The sequence below is a fragment of the Lagenorhynchus albirostris genome, chromosome 15 (assembly GCF_949774975.1).
Source record: "Lagenorhynchus albirostris chromosome 15, mLagAlb1.1, whole genome shotgun sequence".
NCBI classification, from domain to species: Eukaryota; Metazoa; Chordata; class Mammalia; order Artiodactyla; family Delphinidae; genus Lagenorhynchus; species Lagenorhynchus albirostris.
The window spans coordinates 62,004,177-62,023,875 of record NC_083109.1 but is presented as its reverse complement, the minus strand read 5'-3'; the positions used below and the strand labels follow the sequence as shown (position 1 = coordinate 62,023,875).

Below are 19,699 nucleotides of genomic sequence, written 5' to 3'. Positions count from 1 at the left end.
ACTCTGTCAGTGGAATAGGCCAGGGCCCCCTGGTACCAAGGCCCCTCCTGGTCTGAAGGTCTTTAGGTCACATGTGGCTTATGGGTCCTTAACTACCTGACAGAGAATGAATGGGCAGAGAAAGTGGAAAAAAATGTTAAACCACTGCGCATTGATTTGTAGCCAAAAACGAAGGTCTCTGAAGTTTTGTAATTCAAGGGAGACCTGAGATGAAGTTTATAAATGTTTGACTTATGTGACACATAATACTGGCCACAGAGCTAATAAGTAAATTATGGCATAGGTGTGACATTTGGGGATTATTTTTTTGAGAAATGAGGAAAACTGAAAACGAACACTTTTTGCAGGTCCTAGAACTGAATGTGTTTGCTTTCCTGTATTTACAGAAATTATGGTTTTAAACCAAGAAGAGAAAATGGAAATTCCAATACCAATGAAGAACGAAAACCTGCCCTCTGATTCCAGCTCATCTGGCATCTCAGCAGCTGTCCCAGTGCCTCCCTGCCTCTCCACGGAAACCCCAGAGTCGCTGCTCAGCAAGGACCCTGTGGAAAGCCCAGCCAAAAAGCAACCCAAAAACAGAGTAAAATTGGCAGCCAACTTTTCCTTTGCACCTATAACCAAGCTTTGAGTCTCGTTTTGAACATAGAATTAGGATGGGAAAGCACTGTCTGATTCTGCACACAAAAGTGGGTTCAAAAAAACCTTTTCTGTTTTAATGAAGACCCCCTAGAAACCAGTTACTTCATCTTTAGACATATTCCATAATGTTTTGTTTCTCTTACATTGACACAGCTTTGAGCTGAATTTTTTCTTTCGGTTTTTCCCCCACTTATTTGGAAAAAAAAAAATTCTGTCATTTGTTAAAGAATCCTTAATATATTTTGACAAATTTTTGTTAGTTACTATGAAGTGTAATGGTGTTCCGTAAGAAGACAGCAGTGAGAACTCAGCAAGGAGGAAGTGGTTTTACTTCCATCAGGCCATGTCAGTGGTAAAATCTTACATGTAGCATAATATAGTCTCTAAGCCTTTGCTTACTGATGTTTTCAGACAGTATTAATCAAATGCATGAGGTGTCTTTGAAGCAAAGCCTGTTCTGTGATCCTGTGCAATCACAACACTGAAGGAGAATGGTGGGCGAGGCAGGAAGAATGTATTTTCTGGTTGGATGTGAAGGCTCCTGGCTTCCCTGTGACTTGTAAGCGTGCCTTGTTTTTTATTTAACTATGTCTGTAGTTGACAAATGTGGCTTCATCACAGATTTTTAAAAATGTTTCCACTTTGGGGTTCCATTTAGGAGCTTTCTAGAAAGTCAAGGATGTTTTAAGCTTCCCTTTTATGTTAAGTTCCAGTTTGATATGGGTTAGGTTAAGGAAAAGGAGATGGTCTTGGTGTCATGAATTTAAAGTCAGCATTTGAATTCCAACACACATTATTGTGTGTCGAGAGGCAATGTTGGGAAGAGAGTCTGATTTTCTAAAATATGCATCAAATGCATAAATTACAAATCAGAGCTGAGGAGGGAGGTGCTTTAACAGGAACGGTATCAATGCTCTTTCCACTAGGAAGAGACAGAAATTCTATCTATATATAGGAAGGCCAAGGTTGATCAACTTAACCTTGTATTCATAATTTTAAAGCTGGTTTTGATAGCTGGGAAGCTTTGTGTGTGAGTATTTGTGTCTGTTAACTCAGTGTCTTTTAATAGTGTCTGCTTTTACTCTGTTACTTCTTGCTGTTGGAAGCATGTTTGGGTTTTTTTGTGGTGTCTGATGTTGGCATTTGGGAAAAGCCAGCTTTTGAGGGAGCACTGCCCTGTGGAATGACCTTCGCCTTGAGGTGGCTGAGGCATCCGGTGACAGGCAGCCTCTTATGCCTCCTGGAGAAACCTGACATTTACAATGGGTTGTATTTGTTGGGCAAAAAGGCGGATTCGTTCATAGAGCAGAAAAAACCTGTAGGCATAAGGTCTTCCACTAGTTAGATGGTTTCTTTTGGGGAAATGATTATATTTTGTAACTTCTAGAAAGCCAGAAAATGGGCTCTGATTTCATAGCCAGCATTTTGATAAAATGCCACAAAATAAGGGCTATTGAGAGATTTTTACAAGTAAGATTTTTTGTTCCCCAAATTTTTTAAATGAAGCCAGTGATTCCCAGTTCTCAGCACATGGCCCCAACCAAGATGGAACGGCCCTGGGAAAGCCTTCTAGGCATCATGGCACTCTTGAGTCCTCCCAAAGGCATTTCCTCTACCGACACAGTGTGACAGGAAGTAAAATGCAAAGGTGCACTTTTTTGTAAGAAGCTTTTAAACAGTGTGACAAAGTTGGTGTTGAGAACATCAGTGGCCTTATTCTGAGATTTCATAAGGCTGAGTTTGCACACGTGGACTTTAGTTTTGCTCGAAGGTAAAGAATGTGGACTTTAAAGATGTAAGAGGCACCATTACAAGTCACTAGGGACAGCCTCAAAGAGCAGCTTCTTTGGGCAACAGACAAAGAAGAGACTGGAGTTGTGCGCTGTGGTGTGGGCGTGGTTGAATTGTTCCCTGGAGTCACCTGTCAGCCTGGGACGCGTGTGTGACTCCAACAATCGCTGTTTGAAGGTGTGAGAATACAGCGAAGCTCGTTGTGTTCGTAATGTACTCCACAATGGCCAGTCCAATTGCTATTTTTTTTTTAATCTAGAGGTTTAATTGAATGATGTGACAGAACGATGTATGAGAATTAAGACAACGAAATTCTTTATTTCTGGGTGGAAAGATGTACCAGATTAGATTTATCTGTTTAAAAAAAGACAAAAGTTATCATCAAAACCCCCTTTCCCATCTTGCACTGTTTGTTTTGGATTGAGCTTGGGGGAAGAGATGTTTTTCTTAACTGTCTACTTTGTTTGAACACTTTTTCTGTGGTTCAAGTGCTGTTTTGTGTGTTGGGACCAAACAGTTGTCAATAAACTTTAAAAGCAAGCATCAAATTTGAGTTTTGCAAGTGAGTGTTTTGTTTGTTTGAGGTGGGGGATTGTATACCAGCCCAGTTGTGTCAGCTTCTCATCCCTTCTGAGAATCTCTGAGATGGAAAACAAATTGGTCTGTCGTCTTAGAGCCTCTTTAAATTTGGCATCTGGCCCTGGCAGGTGACTGGACTATTGGCCCTTCGTGGTCAGGACCCTCCAGGGTTTCCAGCCTCGCTCCAGCTCATAATCGTTTGGGGGAAATACAATAATCACAAATACCCTCCAGTTATAAAACTTGGGATAATTCCTAGGAACTCTCTCCCTGGGAAAGAAATCCATTTTGCAGGCCACCTTGGTTTTTGTCACTGCCAAGCATGCTTTTTGAATAGCCTATTTGAAAGAGACTTCTTTCACAGATTCCATTGTGAAGCCCTTTTCCTGAGACCACTGTTACTCCCCACCCACTCTCCACTCCCGTCTCAGGATTTTGAAAGGACCCAGAAGGGACTTGAATGTTCGGGTAAATTGCTTCTTGATGAAGTGCAGTTTTTTTAAAGTTCAACATTAAAAGTCTCTTAAAAACCTCTGGCAATCCTTTCAAAACACCTTTCACGGTAGCCAGTTTTTGCCAGGAAACTTGAGCAGCCACTGTGCCCCTTTAGAGGGGGCAAGGGAATTTGGAAGGTCTAGATTGCAGGTTGAAACAGGGCATCACATTTATCTTTGTGCAATTCCCATCCGGTCTGGAGATGGCAGCCTAGCAGACGTGGTCAGAGTGAAAGCAGACCTGTCCACACAGAGGAGATGGATGTGACCTTCTAGGACCTGACTTCAGATGTGCAGTTGACCTGTGTGTTCCCTTTACCATGAGGAGCCTCGTGCTTTGGGACTTAGCTTCTCTGGTTTCTAGCTGCTTCATATGGGCAGAGTCCGAGTCCTCAGAAGCACCCCTGTCCCTCCTGCAGCAGGGACCTGCTCTAGTCCCCGTTCGCGGGTGGGGACAGGTCACATATTGGCTCTAGGGCTGGGGAGGAGCAGGAATCCTGGCTCTGCCCCATAAACCAGCAGTCAGCAAGGTCTCCGTCACTGCTTTGCCTGACCTCACACCCTCCTGCATGGCTATACTGCAGGCTCGTACCGTCGCTGGCCAATCTCCCAGCTGCTAATGTGATTCTACAGCATCAGCCTGGTCTAACTAATGCCACTCTTGGGGGAGACATGCAGTGGAGACTGATCTAATTTGCTTGCGTGGATTAATACTTTCAAGGCTGAGTGTCGAGTCTCTCTCCCAGGAGAGTTCTAGTCTCTCCCTGGGAGGTAGGCAGCCCTGCGGCACAGCTTAGGTTGGAATGTGAGGAAACCTGGTCGCCTTTGGGATGCAGTTGGCAAATTATAGAACTGGTGGGAAAGCAGGCCCCTCAGTTTTCAGGTGTGTGGGACAAGATCAGAGATTGAGGGCCAGAACCTTCCTCAGCAAGATGAAGAGAAGGATTCACATGTCCTGGGAAGGAAGGATTTGGAAATGGGGAGAATTTAGGGTCCAGAGGAGGAAAGGAGAAGAAGCATCTGTAGTTGAAGCTAAAGACCTGGCCGCTGGGCCCCTCATCCCACATTGGTGAACCAGCTAGGGGCGCTGCAGTGGTCAGGGTGGCCCGTCCATCTCTGCCCGAAAGCCTTCCCGATGCGGGGCCTGGTGTGAGAGAACCCCGACCCTGCTCCCACCCCTTCTCCCTCGCAGACCTGAGTCACAGTGAGTGCAGACAGACCCACCCACAGGCTGTAGGGGCCCAGCCCTCGGTGTTAGTTGAGCCTAGTGTGTTTGGGCCAGACATGGAATCAGGAAAGAAGTTTCGGAAAAGAAAGCTCTGTTCTGAAGTGGAATCCCTGTTTCGTTTCTGTACGTGGGGAGACCAGTGATGTTTTGCACATGGACTCTGAGGCTTGGCCTCTGCTGACCCTCCCGCATCTCCCCCCACCCCAGCCCCCCCGAGGGCCCTGGGTTCTGCTGGCTGTCAGCTGGAAGCCACCTGCAGACCCTGGAGGCTGCCTACAGTTCCCGGCCACTTGGGCTTCCTCAGAATGGCAGCTCAGTTCATCAAGCCAGCAAGGAGAATTTCCAGTCCTCTAAGAGGGAGGCTTGTGTAATGTAACCTAATCAAGGAAATGACTTCCCATCACCTTTGCCAACTTCCATTAGTTAGAAGCAACTCCTAGTTTCAGCAGATGAATTTACATGGATGATACGTAAATTTATCCGTAGTTGATGAATCTGAGTGAGTGACTGACATCAGAGGCCTAAGACATCCAGTTTCCAGCTCCTGGTGCGGGAGGAAAGGGATCCCTGGGCTGGGCTCAACCTTCTGAGGGTCAACAACCAAGCTTCAAAGCTGCAAGGCCTTAAAGACTGACCAACCCAACCACTCTCCACCCCCATGGTGAGGTTACAGATGGGGACAGTGAAGCTGGAGAGGGTGAGCCATTGACCAAGCCACTCTGTGGCACAGCTGGGCTGGAGTTCCTGTCTACACAGCTCCGAAGTCTAGTCTTTCTGGAGCCAGTGGGTGCCAGGCCCTGAGCCAGTTGTGGGGCCCCCAGTGAGTAAGACACAGGCCTCCCCCATAGCAGCAGGACTCGGGGCTCAGACAGGGAGACCAGAGAGGGAGTCAGGATCACCAGGAAAACATGTTTAAGGTGCAGATTGTCGGCTAAAACTGAGATAGGCTGGGACCTGGGACCCTCCACAGGAGTGCTTGTTCCTGCCCCTGGACAAATGTCTCCTTGAGCGACAGATACAAAGAAACTACACAAGGGACTAAAAATAACTGCATGCATGCGCAGTTGGAGCAATGATGAACAATAAGATACAAAATGGCCACAAGCAAACTGCCACTTGTGATGTGCCAGGAGCAAAAGCAGGGTACTGCACATGATTCCTGTACACGGCACCACCGAGGGGGTGGGCAGGCCACCTAAGCCACCCTTCCAGTGGACCCACCAGTCTGCCCCCAACCTCACCCTATTGAAGGAACCAGCTTGCCAGCCCTTGGAAAGCGAGCAAGGGCACCTGTTTCTTGTTTTCGTTCCCTTGTGCTTGCAGCATGAGTCCCAGTAAAGCCTTGCCTGAATTTCTCGTCTGGCCTCTTATCAATTTCTATTGATTAAAGAGTTCAAGGGCCCAGGTCAGCAAAAAAACCCACCGGCCTAGGCTCTTCAAAGCTGTCAGGGTCATGAAAGACAAAACGATTGAAGAAGGTTAAAGAGACGGGGCAACACATAGCACACTTGTTCCTGGACCAGATTCTGTATAGCAGAGGAGGAGAATAATGGAAAATATTGGGACAATCAATAAAATGTAAATGCTAGATCATAGTGTCGTGTCACTGGGCTTTGCAAATTGTTCTGTAATAGGAAAGAGAACCCTTGTTCTTTAATACGCGCTGAAGGATTTAAGGGTGAAGCAACATCATGTCTGCAGCTAAAGTCATTCTTGGAAAAAAACAAGCACGTAGAGAAAGGGAGTGATGAAGCAGACGTAGCAAAACGCTAGCAATCACTGAATCTGAGTCAAAGGGTGTACAGGGATTCTTTGTACTGTTTTAAAGACAACTTCTATAAATTCAAAATTATTTCAAAATAGGGGAGTTCCCTGGTGGCCTAGTGACTAGGATTCTGGGCTTTCACTGCCGTGGCCCAGGTTCAATCCCTGGTCAGGGAACTGAGATCCTGCAAGCCGCGCGGCATGGCCAAAAAAAAAAATTTCAAAATAAAAAATTATCTTAATATTGTCGAATAGGCTCCCAGGCCTCTCTGGGGGTTGAGGACTGAAAGTGGGGCCCATAGGCTCGGAGCTGGCTGGCCCAGGGCCACGCTTTGTTCGAAGACTAAAGCCACAGAAATGCTTCCTCTGGGGTTTCTTCTCTCCAAATGCATAGATTGTGGTTCTCATGGGTAAACAGTTGCTGTTCGAACCTGAACAAACAGCTCTTTGGTAAAGCAAGTCAAGAGCATGCTAGAGGCCCATGGGGGACTGACAGTCCCAGAACCACTGCATTCCTTTCAGGCCTGAGCTGCCCACGGGGCTGGGCCGGATGTCAGAGAGAGAAGGGGACACAGAGAACTGAGTCAGCCCAAGGGCTCTGAGTTCTGTCTTGGCTTCAGCAAGCTCGCTGGTGACCTTAACAAACCCCTTCCCTGCTCTGAAAGCCTGTTTGTTATTCTCCTTTTTTTGTGTGTTGGCTGCGTCGCGCGGCATGTGGCATGTGGGATCTTATTTCCCCCACTAGGGATCGAACCCGTACCCCCTGCAGTGGAAGCGCAGAGTCTTAACCACTGCACGGCCAGGGAAGTCCTGTTTCTTAGTAAAAGGCAGCAGACACTTGTTTTTAACTTCCCAGCATCTCTTCTCTCCTCTTCTGGCACAACTGGGCTGACATCACACTCTATCCCCAGAGTCAGCCTTTGGACCCCAGCTTGGCTGAGAGAGATCTGCACCCCATGGTCCAGCAAGTGATTCGGGGCTGGGCATGTGACCCTAGCCAGGCCTGGGAGACTCCAGGCTAGCATTCTTGTTGAAATCTCTGGATTGTTCCTCCAGAAGGCCCAGGGAATGGAAGCCAGGAGCTATAGCTGGAGCCATACAAGGACAAAGCCGGCACGAGGGAGGTGGGATGGAGAGGTAGCAAAACATGGAAAACAGGCCCAGGTGACATCGTTTGAATCCCTGGACCTGCTGGTACCCTAGACCTCGGGACATCCCAGCCCAGGAGCCAGGAAGTGCCCTTATGTTTTTGCCTGTTTGGCTTCAGTTTGGGTCTTTTACAGCCAAAAAGATCTGTTAAAAACAAGTCAACAGGCACTAAATGGAGTCACTTATGCTAAGCCCCATGTCACCAAAACAAGACTTCACTACAGTTTCAGCCCTAACCAGTTGATTAGGAATCGTCATCTGCCTGATGGCCCCCTGTCATCCCCTAAAGGAAAGAGACCTTGCCATAATCTCCCTGCTGTTTGGTCTGGGGTAACTTCCTTGTCCTGTTCCCTTCTGCCTATAAAAGTCTCATGTTGTACAGTCCCTCAGAGTGTCTATCTGCTAGTTTAGATGCCACCTGATTCACTGAATAAAGCCAATAAGATCTTTAAAGTTTATTTAGTTGAATTTTTTTTTCTTAAACAAATCCCAATGCAGAGAGTTCTAGTTCCACACGGGGTACGGAGGGGGGCACTGAGAGGTTCCTGCAGCCCAGGAGAGCCCTCTGAGTGGGTGGCTCCCTGCCCACACGCTACCCCCCACTCCTCCTCCAGCTCCCCTCCCTGCCACGTCTTGTTGCTGAGATGTGTCCTCCCTCAGGACAAGTCCCTGTGAAACAGGAGGAAAGGGGGCAAGGCACAACCTTTATAATAGTGACAGAGCCCAAGGATACGATATAAACTGATTAGAGCCAAATAGGTCCAAGATGGAGGATGAGTCGACTTCCACTAGACATTAAGCCTCCTCGTAACACATCAGCAAGCTAAATGACACACCCACAGTTGCCATAACAGTTCCAAGGCCAGACCATAAAGGTCAAAACGTGGGCGGTGGCCCAATTTCGGGAAATCCCCGCCCCTTCCTGAAATAGCTGGAATACTCCTCCCACTCATTAGCCTATGAAATTACCCGCCTCTATAAAAACTGACAACCCCATACCCTGGTGCCTTTCTCACCTTCTGAGATGGCCCACACTCTGTCTGTGGAGTGTGTTTCTCTCTAAGTAAATCCACTTCTTACCTATCACTTTGTCTCTCACTGAATTCTTTCTGCCACGAGACACCGAGAATCTGAGCTTCATCAAGCCCTGAGACTGGGTGTGTGACCTCAGTTAAAATATTGTGGGTTCAAGTCCCAATCTGGGTTTTGGCTGGCTTCCAGCCCCGGCCCGTGGGTCCAAGTCCCGATCTGAGTTGCACAGTTTCACCTGCACCCCAGACTCCATTAGCCGCCCCCTCCCATGTTCCCACAGCCTCTGTGCTCACCCCATGCTAGTGTGACAGAGAAAGCCCACAATTCTTCATGACAAACCAAACCTGATGCTGGGGCTTTTCCTGAGAGAGGAACCATGAGGCACGTGTATCTTATCAGGAGAGAAATGAATCATCTTTGTGGGCGGGACATGAGCCTGGAGCTGGCTGGCAGCACAGCTGAGGCTTCTCTGGAAATGCAAAGGGGATGCAAGTTGAGGTCAGTGGCAAAGGCTGGAGGGAGCTGAATTGTTCGAAGAAAGTGAAAGGGAAATTGCTGGTGGAGAGGCCTGGGGATGGGGTGAGCAAGAGGGTGGCCAGTGGCAGAGCTGATGGAAATGGGAATCAAGGAGTCCAGCATCACCGGTTTGTGGGGCTGTGATGCAAACCCCCTCCCACTCCCATAATCCTTCTGGAAGGTCGGGAGACCTTGAGCAGCATGGTTTTGAAACCGAGAAGGACCCTGTGGGGCTTCTGGGCATGGAAGTCTTTCTGTCCCCTGTTTCTTGTTTGTCGGGAATAGACCCCAGCCTCCATGACCTTCCCTGAGTTCCAAAGGGCAGATTCGAACAGTTGCTAATCAAGGGAGGAACAGCCAGGAAACCACCTGAGGCAAGATTAAGGGGACCAGAGAAGCTCATCAAGATTAGGAGACCCACCACCTGAGACAAGATTAAGGGAGTGCCAGCCCTGCACACACCCTAATGTTGTCAGCAACCCCCCCCCTTGAACTATTGCTATAAAACTCATCAAATCCTCCTGGGTTGAGACACACAATTTTGAGAGGCACGAGCCTGCCGTGTCCCCCTTTTCCTGGCAAAGCAATAAAGCTATTTTTTTCTACTTCACCCAAAACTCTGTCTCCATGATTCGATTTGGCACCAGTGCACAGAGGCTGAGATTTCAGCATCAGTTTCTGGGGCTGAGTTCCACGTGGACTTGGCAGAAGTAGAGGGACTTGGCAGAAGTAGAGGGAGGGGAAGGGTGTGGGGAGGACATGAGGGCTGTAGAGAGTGGATGGGGGTGCAGTCAGGGCCAGGTGTGACTGTGGAACTATATGCCCAGGATGGTGCAGACATTGGGGAAGCACGTGGAACGGGCCTTGGCCAACATTTAGGTTACAGCCACTTTTGTCATATGGCCGCGTGTCCACGGCTCTGCTCACTATTAGCTTCACGAGGGCAGGACCCGGGTTGGGCTTGCTCACCCTGCATCCCCAGCCTCCAGCCCTCCAAGAACCACAGGCAGGTTTGGGCAGCCTTTCTGTGTTTCCAGCTTCCTACATGCAGATGTAGGCAATAATAATCCACTTCGCCCTGTGCCTTGCTGTAACCCCTCCCATGCACTGTCTCATTTACCCCCACCCACCCCCGTGGTTCTCTCCATTTCACAGATCTGGACACCTAGGCCCAGAGAGGTGAAGGAACCCCCCCAGGCTTACACAGGGAGTGGTCGATCTTAACCCCGGCAGGCTGACACCAAGCCGGAGCCCTTCCTCACTTTCTAGCTTCCCTTCCCTGCGGCTAATCCCGCTGGGCAGTTGATGCTGGTCTCCCTCCCTAGAACGTAAGGTACCCGAAGGCAGGACTGTCCCGCTCTGGTTCATCGCTGTGTTCCCTGGTACCTGCCAAGGGAGGCATTCTCGAGACACATGTAGGGAAAAGTGACTGGACATGTGCTCCTCAAACCAGCTTTCCTGAGAGTCTCGCCCCAGCCCCTGATGGCCTCCCAGCTGTCCTGAGTCTTGGCTGGTGGCCTTGGGCACGTTGTAACTGCTTCTTCTCAAGCTGCAGATGAGCTGAGTTGTTGAGCCCCTGCAGCCCAGGGCTGTCCAGCCAGCACAGAATGGAAAGGTTCATAAGAGCCTCTGTGGCTGCTGGCATGGCCATGAGTCACCTCTAATTGAGCACAGCTCAACAGGGAGTGGGGTGGTGATGCTGCTGGGATTAGAAATGAGAAATAAACACCTGGCCCTGGCTCTCACGCCAGCTCTCAGACTCGAGTCCTGGTGCTCTACCACTTACATGCTGTGTGACCTTGGGCTAGTCACTTCCCCTCTCTGAGCCTCAGTTCCCCATCTGCCACATAGGAGTGATGAGCCCTCCCTCCAGTGGGATAGAGTGTAAGGGATCACTCCCTGCCAGATGCATCTGGCTCCCACACCAGCGCCTTGCTAAAATTCTCGCAAGCCAATCCTGTTGCAAAGTCCTGTAGGGCCTTTTCATAAAATTCTTATGGGTGCATGACTTCTGGGTCAAGTTGGATGCTGCAGCATACACCCTCCTTGACATCGCCTGGTGTTCCTTCTTCCTTCCCAGCTGCTCCTACTCAGTCTGTTCCCTTAAACGTTGGTGTGATCAAGGGTCTGAAGCTGGAGGAGCGGTGAGGAAGGAGGTGGGAGAGACACGCAGGGGCTAGATTGAGTAAGGCTTTGAAAACCAGGTCCAAGCCCCAAGACTACAAGGATGGAGGAGAAGGTGCAGGAGAGTTTTAAACTGGGAAGCAACACACCCGGATAGATTTGTACTTTAAGGAGGCCATTTTGGCTTCAAAGTGGTGCACAGGTAGATCAGAGAAAGGCTGGCAGGGAATCTGAGAAGTTCTTGGCACGAGAATAACGTGTGAAGGTCCAGGAGAGGTGCCAACAGAGAGCGTGGCCAGAAGAACCAAAAACCCAAAGAAGCTTTCTGCAGCCCCAGTTCAAAGAGGGATCCAAGCAAGCAGGGGGGATGAGACTGAGACAGAGGGAAGGGGGCATGGCACAACCTTTAAAAGAATGACAGGGCCACTGAGAATACAACATAAACTGGTTAGAACCAATTAGGCCCACGATGGCAGAAGATTTGACTTCCAGTGGACCTTGAGCCACATTGTATGCTCATTACATTAGCGTATGATAAATGATACACCCACAGGCACCATGACAGTTCCAAGGCCAAACATAAAAGGCCAAAAAGTGGGTGGTGGCCCAATTCCTGGAAAACCCTGTCCCTTTCCCCCGAAATCATTGGAATAATCCTCTCACTTATTAGCCTATGAAATTACGCAGCCCACAAAAACTAACCACCCCATATTTTGGGGCCTGTCGCCTTCTGAGGTGGCTCACACTCTGTCTATGGAGTGTGTATCTCCCTAAATAAACCAGCTTTCCCGCTTAGTTCTCAGGGCAGAACTACCTGCTTGTATCCCTCCCAGGCATCCTATGTGAATAAATCTACTTCTTGCCTATCACTCTGCCTCTTGCTGAATTCCTTCTGCGCTGAGACATAAAGAACCCGAGCTTCAGTAAGTCCTGACACCAGGTGAGTGATTCTAACTAAAAGACAGTAGGTTTGAGTCCCAGCCCATGGATTCAAGTCCCAATCTGAGTTTTGGCTGGATTCGAATCCCATCTAAGGTGCGATTGGGTTCATGTCCCAATCTGAGACCAGGTGTGTAGTTTCAGGAGCCTCAAGGGAAGAAGGAATAGAGGGTTGTTTGTTAGTGGGAGGGATTTGCTTAAACACTGATGGGGAGAGGAAGGACAGTTGAGGCTACCGGAGGGGGCCGGGGGTGGGGGAGAATGAATGGCCATCCCACCACTAACTGCCCATGGCACCTTGGACCACTTCCTCATCTACAGAGTGGAAGTAATACAGTAAGAAGATAGGGCTAGGGAGTCCCCAGAGAAAGAGAACCAGGCATGGCTTTCTTGACATAAGAGAACCCATTTTGGCCTAAGCCATTTGGTGATCTAAGCCTGGCCACGATTCTTGCCCTTGAACAGGTCCCAGTCATCAATGATCTTAAGGGGACAAAAGAAGACAGGAACAGAGAAAAGACAGTCAAACAATAGTGCAGTGATAAAGCGGAGTCCTAGTGCCTCCTCAAGGGCTATACATCACAATCTGATACAGTGCTTGAGTTCTGCAGGAACTAAGGACCCCACCCAGGTGGAGGATGGAATGATGAGGTTGACCCTCCTGACTTCAGTCAACTAAGGCTTGGACTCTGTCAACCTTGGGCCCAATTCTATGCTGAATTCTCCTCTGCTCAAGCCCCTTCATGAATATGCATGTACCTTTAGCTTAAAACCTCCCCAATTTTGCTGTTGGGGAGGCACTGCTTTGGGAAAGAACCCTGATGTTCCCCTTACTTGCTGCAAGTAATAATAAATCCTTCCTTCTCCTGATCTTTGGCTTGGTTGTGTCTATTGGCTCAACACCCACCAAGAGGCAAACCCAGTTTTCGGGTATCAGTAATAAGATCTGCCTTGTGGGGTTGACATGAAGAACAGAAAAGAAAATGTGCATACATGTTCAGTGCACAGCGATAGGCTTTCAATAAATGTTTCTCCAGTTATCATCATGTTCCCTCCCAACCAACTTCCAAAAGGAGTAAGTCTGGGGGTGTGGGACCCTGAGGCCTGCAAGGTTTCCCAGCTTTGCAGGCAGCCCTGGTGATCTGGGAGCACCTTGAATAATTACTTTCTTCTGCTCTTCTGTGAAAACCTCAATAAATGGTGGTTTATTGGCTTTAAAAAAATCAATAGGAATGGTAGGACCATAAGTTACGATGTTCCCCAGAGCTCAGTGGGTGTACTAGAGGCAGGATTTTTATGAGGGTTTTGATTTTTTTTAGCTTGTTGGAGCAGTGAGTGACTGCTGTCTAATTGGTCTGAGGTCAGGCCTTCCAGACACACGTTTTCCACCAGGAAGGGAGTGTGGCGGGCCCTTTGCAGCCTGAGTTTTTATTGCAAGAGTGGGAAGAATCTGCATAGTCAGGTTAAATAGTGTCACCCTGAAACCGAGCAGGACCCCATGGGGCTCCTGGGCATGGAAGCCTTTCTGTCTCCCCTTTCTTGTTTGTAGGGAATAAACCCCAGCCTCCATGACCTTCCCTGAGTTCCAAAGGGCAGATTTGAACAGTTGCTAATCAGGGAAGGGAGGGGACGCAGAGACAGGGTAGGAGCAGTAAAGAAACAATAGTGCAGCCTTGGGGAAGGGTCCTGGTTCTGCCTCAAGGGATACACATAAAAATATCTTTGAGCTCTTTACAGAACTAAAACCCCCAATAAATGGAAGATGTTGTCATTCTTTATTCCAGAGAAGACCACCTGAGGCCAGATTAAAGGAACCAGAGAAGCTCATCAAGAGATTACCTGAGATCAAATTAAAGGAGTGCAGGCCCTGCACACACCCTAATTTTATCAGCAACCCTACCCTAAACCATTGCTGTAAAACTCCTTACCAAATTCTCCTGGGTTGTGACACAGTTTTTGAGGGCAGGAGCCCACTGCATCACCCTTTGCCTGGCAAAGCAATAAAGCTATTCTTTTCTACTTTACCTAAAACTCTCTCTCCGAGATTTGATTCAGCACCAGTGCCTAGAGGCTGAGTTTTCAGCACCACTCCTTCCCCCAAATTCATGTCTACTTGCCATCTCAGAATGTGACCTTATTTGCAAATAGGGTCTTTGCAGAAGTTGTTATGGTAAGAATCAAGATCTGTCATCCCAGATTTAGGGTGGGCGCTAAATCCAATGACTGGTGTCCTTATAAAAAGAGAGGACCAGAGACACAGACAGAGGAGACCACGTGAAGATGGAGGTAGAGATTGGTGCAATAACAGATTGCCAGGGGCTGCCAGGAGCTGGAAGAGGCAAGGAAGCATTGTTCCCTAGAGCCTTCAGGGGGAACACTGCCCTGAGGACACTGACTTCTAGCCTCCAGAACTGTGAGAGGATCAATTTCTGTTGTTTAAAGTACGCTGGTTGAGGGAATATGTTATGGAAGCCCTAGGAAGCTCATGCAGCCTGGCTTCATGCTTGGTCTAGGGCGGTGCCCTCTGAGGCCAGATGGTGGCCCTGGCAGTGGCCTGAGGGAGCCTCTTCAGCTTCCTAATGGCAGGAAGTGTTGTGTGGGCCGAAGCTTGGACTGAAGCAGAAGCACATCAGTGACAGAGCGGGAGGGGCTGATGGTGCACTGCCCACCAGGAGGGGCCATCAAACTCAGAGGTATTTTGTGTCAACTCCAAAGCTGCTGTGACTAGAGAGACCTTCAGGTTAACTTTTTTTTTTTTTTTTTTTTTTTTTTAAGAGACGGGGTCTCGCTATGTTGCCCAGGCTGGAGTGCAGTGGCTATTCACAGGCGCGATCCCACTACTGATCAGCACGGGAGTTTTGACCTGCTCCGTTTCCGACCTGGGCCGGTTCACCCCTCCTTAGGCAACCTGGTGGTCCCCCGCTCCCGGGAGGTCACCATATTGATGCCGAACTTAGTGCGGACACCCGATCGGCATAGCGCACTACAGCCCAGAACTCCTGGGCTCAAGCGATCCTCCTGCCTCAGCCTCCCGAGTAGCTGGGACTACAGGCACGCGCCACCGCGCCCGGCGAGGTTAACTTTTGATTTACAAATATTTTTTTAAAATGTGACCCATTTAAATTAGAACCTTACTTCTAGGAGTTTGTCTTAAGGAAAAATCAGAAATTCAGATGAAGCTTTGTCCCCCCCAGATGTTTATCCTGACATAGCTTACAATACTGAAAAACCAGAAACAGCTTAATTGTCCAACACTGAGGGACTGGTTAGATAAATTACGGTATATCCACAAGATGGATTACTAGGCAGCCATTGTAAATATTAATGAAGAGTGTTTAATGTTTACAAAGAGCTTTTAATGATGTGGCAGAATGATAGTGATACTATGATAAGTGGAAAAAGAAAACTGTTATAGAATGGTACAATAGGATGCCAATCATGAAAAAAAAAATCATGCAAAAAGACAGAGAGGAAATATGCCAAAATGTCAGAGTGGCTGGAGGAATGATGGGAGTTAAAAAAACAAAAACACTTCTTTATACTTTCTGTACTTTTTAAATGATTAACTATGTACACGGGTTACTTCTATAGTCAAGAAAAAAGTAAAAACTTTAAAAATGCTGTGTACGTGGTTTCCATTTTTATTTTCTCTGATGGATGATTGCACATCAGCAAATCTTGAGTTATGCTAACTACTTAGGCCGGTCACGACACACACACACACACGTACAGAGAGGTCACATGGGCTGTGCCGGGCTGGCTGTAGCAAATGTACATCAAGTTACACAGGTGGAATTGTTAGGCTGGTTAAAATACACCACCGAATGATGGGACACGGTTGGGTCAGGCCGCCTCTCCTGCCTGCCACTGTTGTTTGCGGAGGTCTGTGTGTTAGGCTGGTGAGTGGCGTCCTGCTGGCACTCTGTCCATCCGGTGGCCCCCGTGGGTGGAGAGTGCCTGGGTCAGCATCTGCTCTGGGTCCCTTCTCATCTGCCCTTGCCTCGTGTTGGAGCTCCCAGCTCTCTGCTACCTCTCCCAAGTACTAGGTGTGCTCCAGCCGGGGCCCCATCCCCACTCTGCTCCACACACCTGGGACAGACGTTGCAAGGGAAGGAAGAGCCAAGATCGAACGGACACACTCCTGATACAAGCCGTGCCCAGACACAGGAGGGGAGGAAGCGGGAGACGTGACCACACCACCACACACAAGCTCAGTCTTTACAGATGGGCCCTCTGTGTCTCTAGACACATGGGCTGTGTGGAGCCCTCCAGGGCACAGCCCCTGGGAGAGGACAGATCGGGGGTGGAGCCGTTTGGGGCAGCCTGACAGCAGAACTAGGAGCATGGATGGGGGATGTGTCCAACATGGTGCCAGACTGTTGAAAAGTCACGACTATACACACCTGGGGATCATGCCCCCTCCCAGTTCATTCCCACAGTGGGTTAGATACAGCTAGAGAGAAGTGGAGATATACTTTTTCGAGGGAGGACCTTTCCTGGTGGTTGGATAAACAGTGAGACAGACTCCTGGGTTCGGCATGCTCTGGGGAGGGCCATGCGACGGTGAGGGACTCCCTATTGCTACACTCTGTACAGGGCGGCCTGGCCCGCCCGCCGCACCCACGGCCCCTGATGGCAGTCATGGGCTTGCCTTCAATCCCTTCCGCCTTGGAGAGCTCTTGGGCCCCGGTGAAATGGGGGCTATGAAGACAAGAGGGTGGGAGGGGGTTCCCCGTGGCCCCGGGGGCACCCCATGTGGGGGCTACATGATATTGCACTGGGTGGCCCCGCAGCAATCCTTGATGAGCGCCAGCCCCGTCTTGGCTACCGTGGGCTTGCTAGGTGGGGGCTCTGCTTTCTTTTCTGCTCGGGAGCCTGCAGCAAGGTAGGAGAGCAGAGGCAGAGAGGGGAAACAGGAGAGAGAGAGAGGTGAGGTGAGGAGAGCCCTGATCATCTGCAGCCCCAGTTCCATCCCAACCCTTGCCAGGCCTTGCTTCAATGTCACAGATCAGGTGGTGTGGAGAGCTGGCATGCATTTTATATGGTCCTGGTGACTGTTCCCACCTCCCTGTGGGTCCACTGGCTTTCAGTCCTTGGCTCACAACTATAGCTTTTAGCCCTTCTCCTATTCTGTTCTCCTCACCATTGTATCTGCCAACCCCAGCAGAGTCTGGCATTCAAGAAGTATTTGGTGAGTGGATGACAGAAATTTTGTTTAAGTCACTTTAATCTGAGGGCTCATATCTTTCAATTCTGGAAAATACACATTATCTCTTCAGATACCCTCACCTGTCATTCTCTGTTCTCTCTCCTTTTGGAATGTCTATTAAATGTAAGTTGGACCTTACTATTCTAACCTCCATGTTTCATAACTTCTTTTTCATATTTTCTATCTCTTTGTCTCTTGGTGCTGCATTCTGGGTAATTTCCTCAGCTCTGTCTTCCAGTTATATGAATCCTCCCTTCAGCTATGTCTCTGTGTTTAACCCACTGAGTTTTTACTTCAGTGACAATAATTTTTTTTAGAAGGCTAATTGTTTGCTAATCTACCTATTCTTTTTTCATAGCATCTTGCTATTTCATTTTGGGTATTATTCCTTCTCATATCTCTTATACTTTAGATAGTCTGTTAGTTCTGGTTCATGGGAGGACAGACATCCTCTTTGTTGCATCTACTGACTCCTCTCATGGTGGTTCAATTCTTCATTGGTTTTAAAATTTTTATTGCGAGATCATCTTCATGGGGGTTGTTTTTAATGTGTGGGCTGTGTATTATGAGAGCTGAAGGGACTCTACTGAGCAATTTTGCATTTGCTTTGCTGGGGTCCCAGAGACTTCACTGATTTTGGATTAATTTTAATGTTTCAACTTGGGATTCCAGCACCAGATGGGTGGTGTATATTTGGACCCCACACTGGGCCTCTTGCATGTGGTGCAGGCTTGGTGTTTTGATTTCTTGCCAGAATTCTTTTTTCTATCCATAATCTTACATAGAAGGGTTTCCTTGCTCCTTCTCCACAGTGTTCGGTGGAGTTTTTCTAGTTTACCTTTCATGGAAGAGACAGTCCATTGAGGATGCTGGATTTAGACAGGGACCATGTGGCTTATGATTTTAGGGGCCTGCAGAAGGGACCAGGGCCCTTCTCTTTCTTTATTCCTTCACACTGTACTACAGTGTTTTCAGGGGATGTTAATGGATGGTCAGGGAAAACTGGGTTTGCTGCTTCAGTTGATAGTGGCAGCTTTTGGGTCGTGTTTTCCTAGCAAGATTTTGTCCCTTTTCTTCTGATAACAGCTCATGTCTCTGTGGCTACAGGAGTGGGCATGTGATACAGATCTAGCCAATCACAACTTCTGAGCCTCTTGGTGAGAGTGATGGGCCTAGGAAGTGGGAACACGATCCAAGAAAGGCCAATCAGAATCTTATATATTTAGACACCAGGAGAGAATCACTGGTGTTGCCTTGCTGCTACTAAGTTATGGTTCTAGAGTTCTGGCCCCAGGGAGAAGGCCTGTGTAGTAGGAGAAAATGAAGCTAACATGCAAAGAGGTGTAAAGATGATAAATAGAAGGAAAGCAAGGGTTCTAACAGTGTCCAGTCCCTGAAGCCCTGGTTCCCATTGCTCTTTTTCCAGCACATCCTCTTTTTTGCTAGGGCCAGTTTGAATTGGGCATCCATTTCTTATAACTCAAAGTGTGGTCTCATTGGGCCAACAAAGAGAAGGTAGTTCCTAGACAGCAGGACCCATTATCACTTTAATATGCTAATGGACATTGGAAGCCTACAAAGAGAGGGTCAAATACACAGCATCTCCCAAACTTATTTCACACAGAACCCTTTTCGCTCTGAGTATCTCGTGAGGCTAATACTCTGAGAAGTAAACTTCTGGCTCCATTCCTCCAGCGACTCCAGCTCCAACAGAGGCCAGAGCTCCATGGCCCTCAGTCCTCACCTTCTTGCCTCAGTGGCCACCCAACTCCTTCAATGAAGTGCACCACACCATATGATTAGAGAGTGACAGCTGCTGCCAGAATTAGCTGCACAGTTTGCAGAACCCAGCGCAAAATGAAAATGCAGGGCCCCCTGTTCGAAAATTCTTAAGAATTCCAAGACAGCAATAGCAGGGCACTAAAGCAAGCATAGTGCCCTTCTAGGCCCTGGGAAACTGCACAGGTTTCTCACCCATGAAGCTGGCCCTGCCTGCTGCCTTCCTGGGCTCAAGTTTGATCTGTAGAAATCATTTTGTTGTGCCCCCCCTCGGCTTCAAGATCTCTTTTAAATTTCCTTTTCTCTTGGATGGGGGGAGGAGAAGGAATAACGTATGCACTCACTGGCTGGAGATTTGGTTACTTTGTCTAGAGGTTTTAACTTGATTCTCAGAAAATCGGCCATTTCCTTGTCTTCTTCTTGCTCCCTGTGTAGACAGATGTGTAAAGACAA

At 48.4% G+C, this 19,699-nt stretch overlaps 2 protein-coding genes across 2 annotated transcripts in view; one reads left to right on the top strand and one right to left on the bottom strand.

Annotated features, from left to right (window-relative positions):
* MARF1 (meiosis regulator and mRNA stability factor 1) overlaps positions 1-2,986 on the top strand; it is a 40,411-nt gene extending 37,425 nt beyond the window's left edge. The window contains exon 27 of the mRNA XM_060122658.1: positions 387-2,986. Within this exon, the coding sequence (XP_059978641.1) occupies positions 387-631 (245 nt within the window). The 3' untranslated portion in view covers positions 632-2,986. The remainder of the gene's footprint in view (positions 1-386) is intronic.
* The window catches only part of BMERB1 (bMERB domain containing 1), a 174,798-nt gene that overhangs the window by 7,667 nt on the left and 147,432 nt on the right, over positions 1-19,699 (bottom strand). The window contains exon 6 of the mRNA XM_060122659.1: positions 19,591-19,673. Coding sequence (XP_059978642.1) covers positions 19,591-19,673 — 83 coding nt within the window. The remainder of the gene's footprint in view (positions 1-19,590; positions 19,674-19,699) is intronic.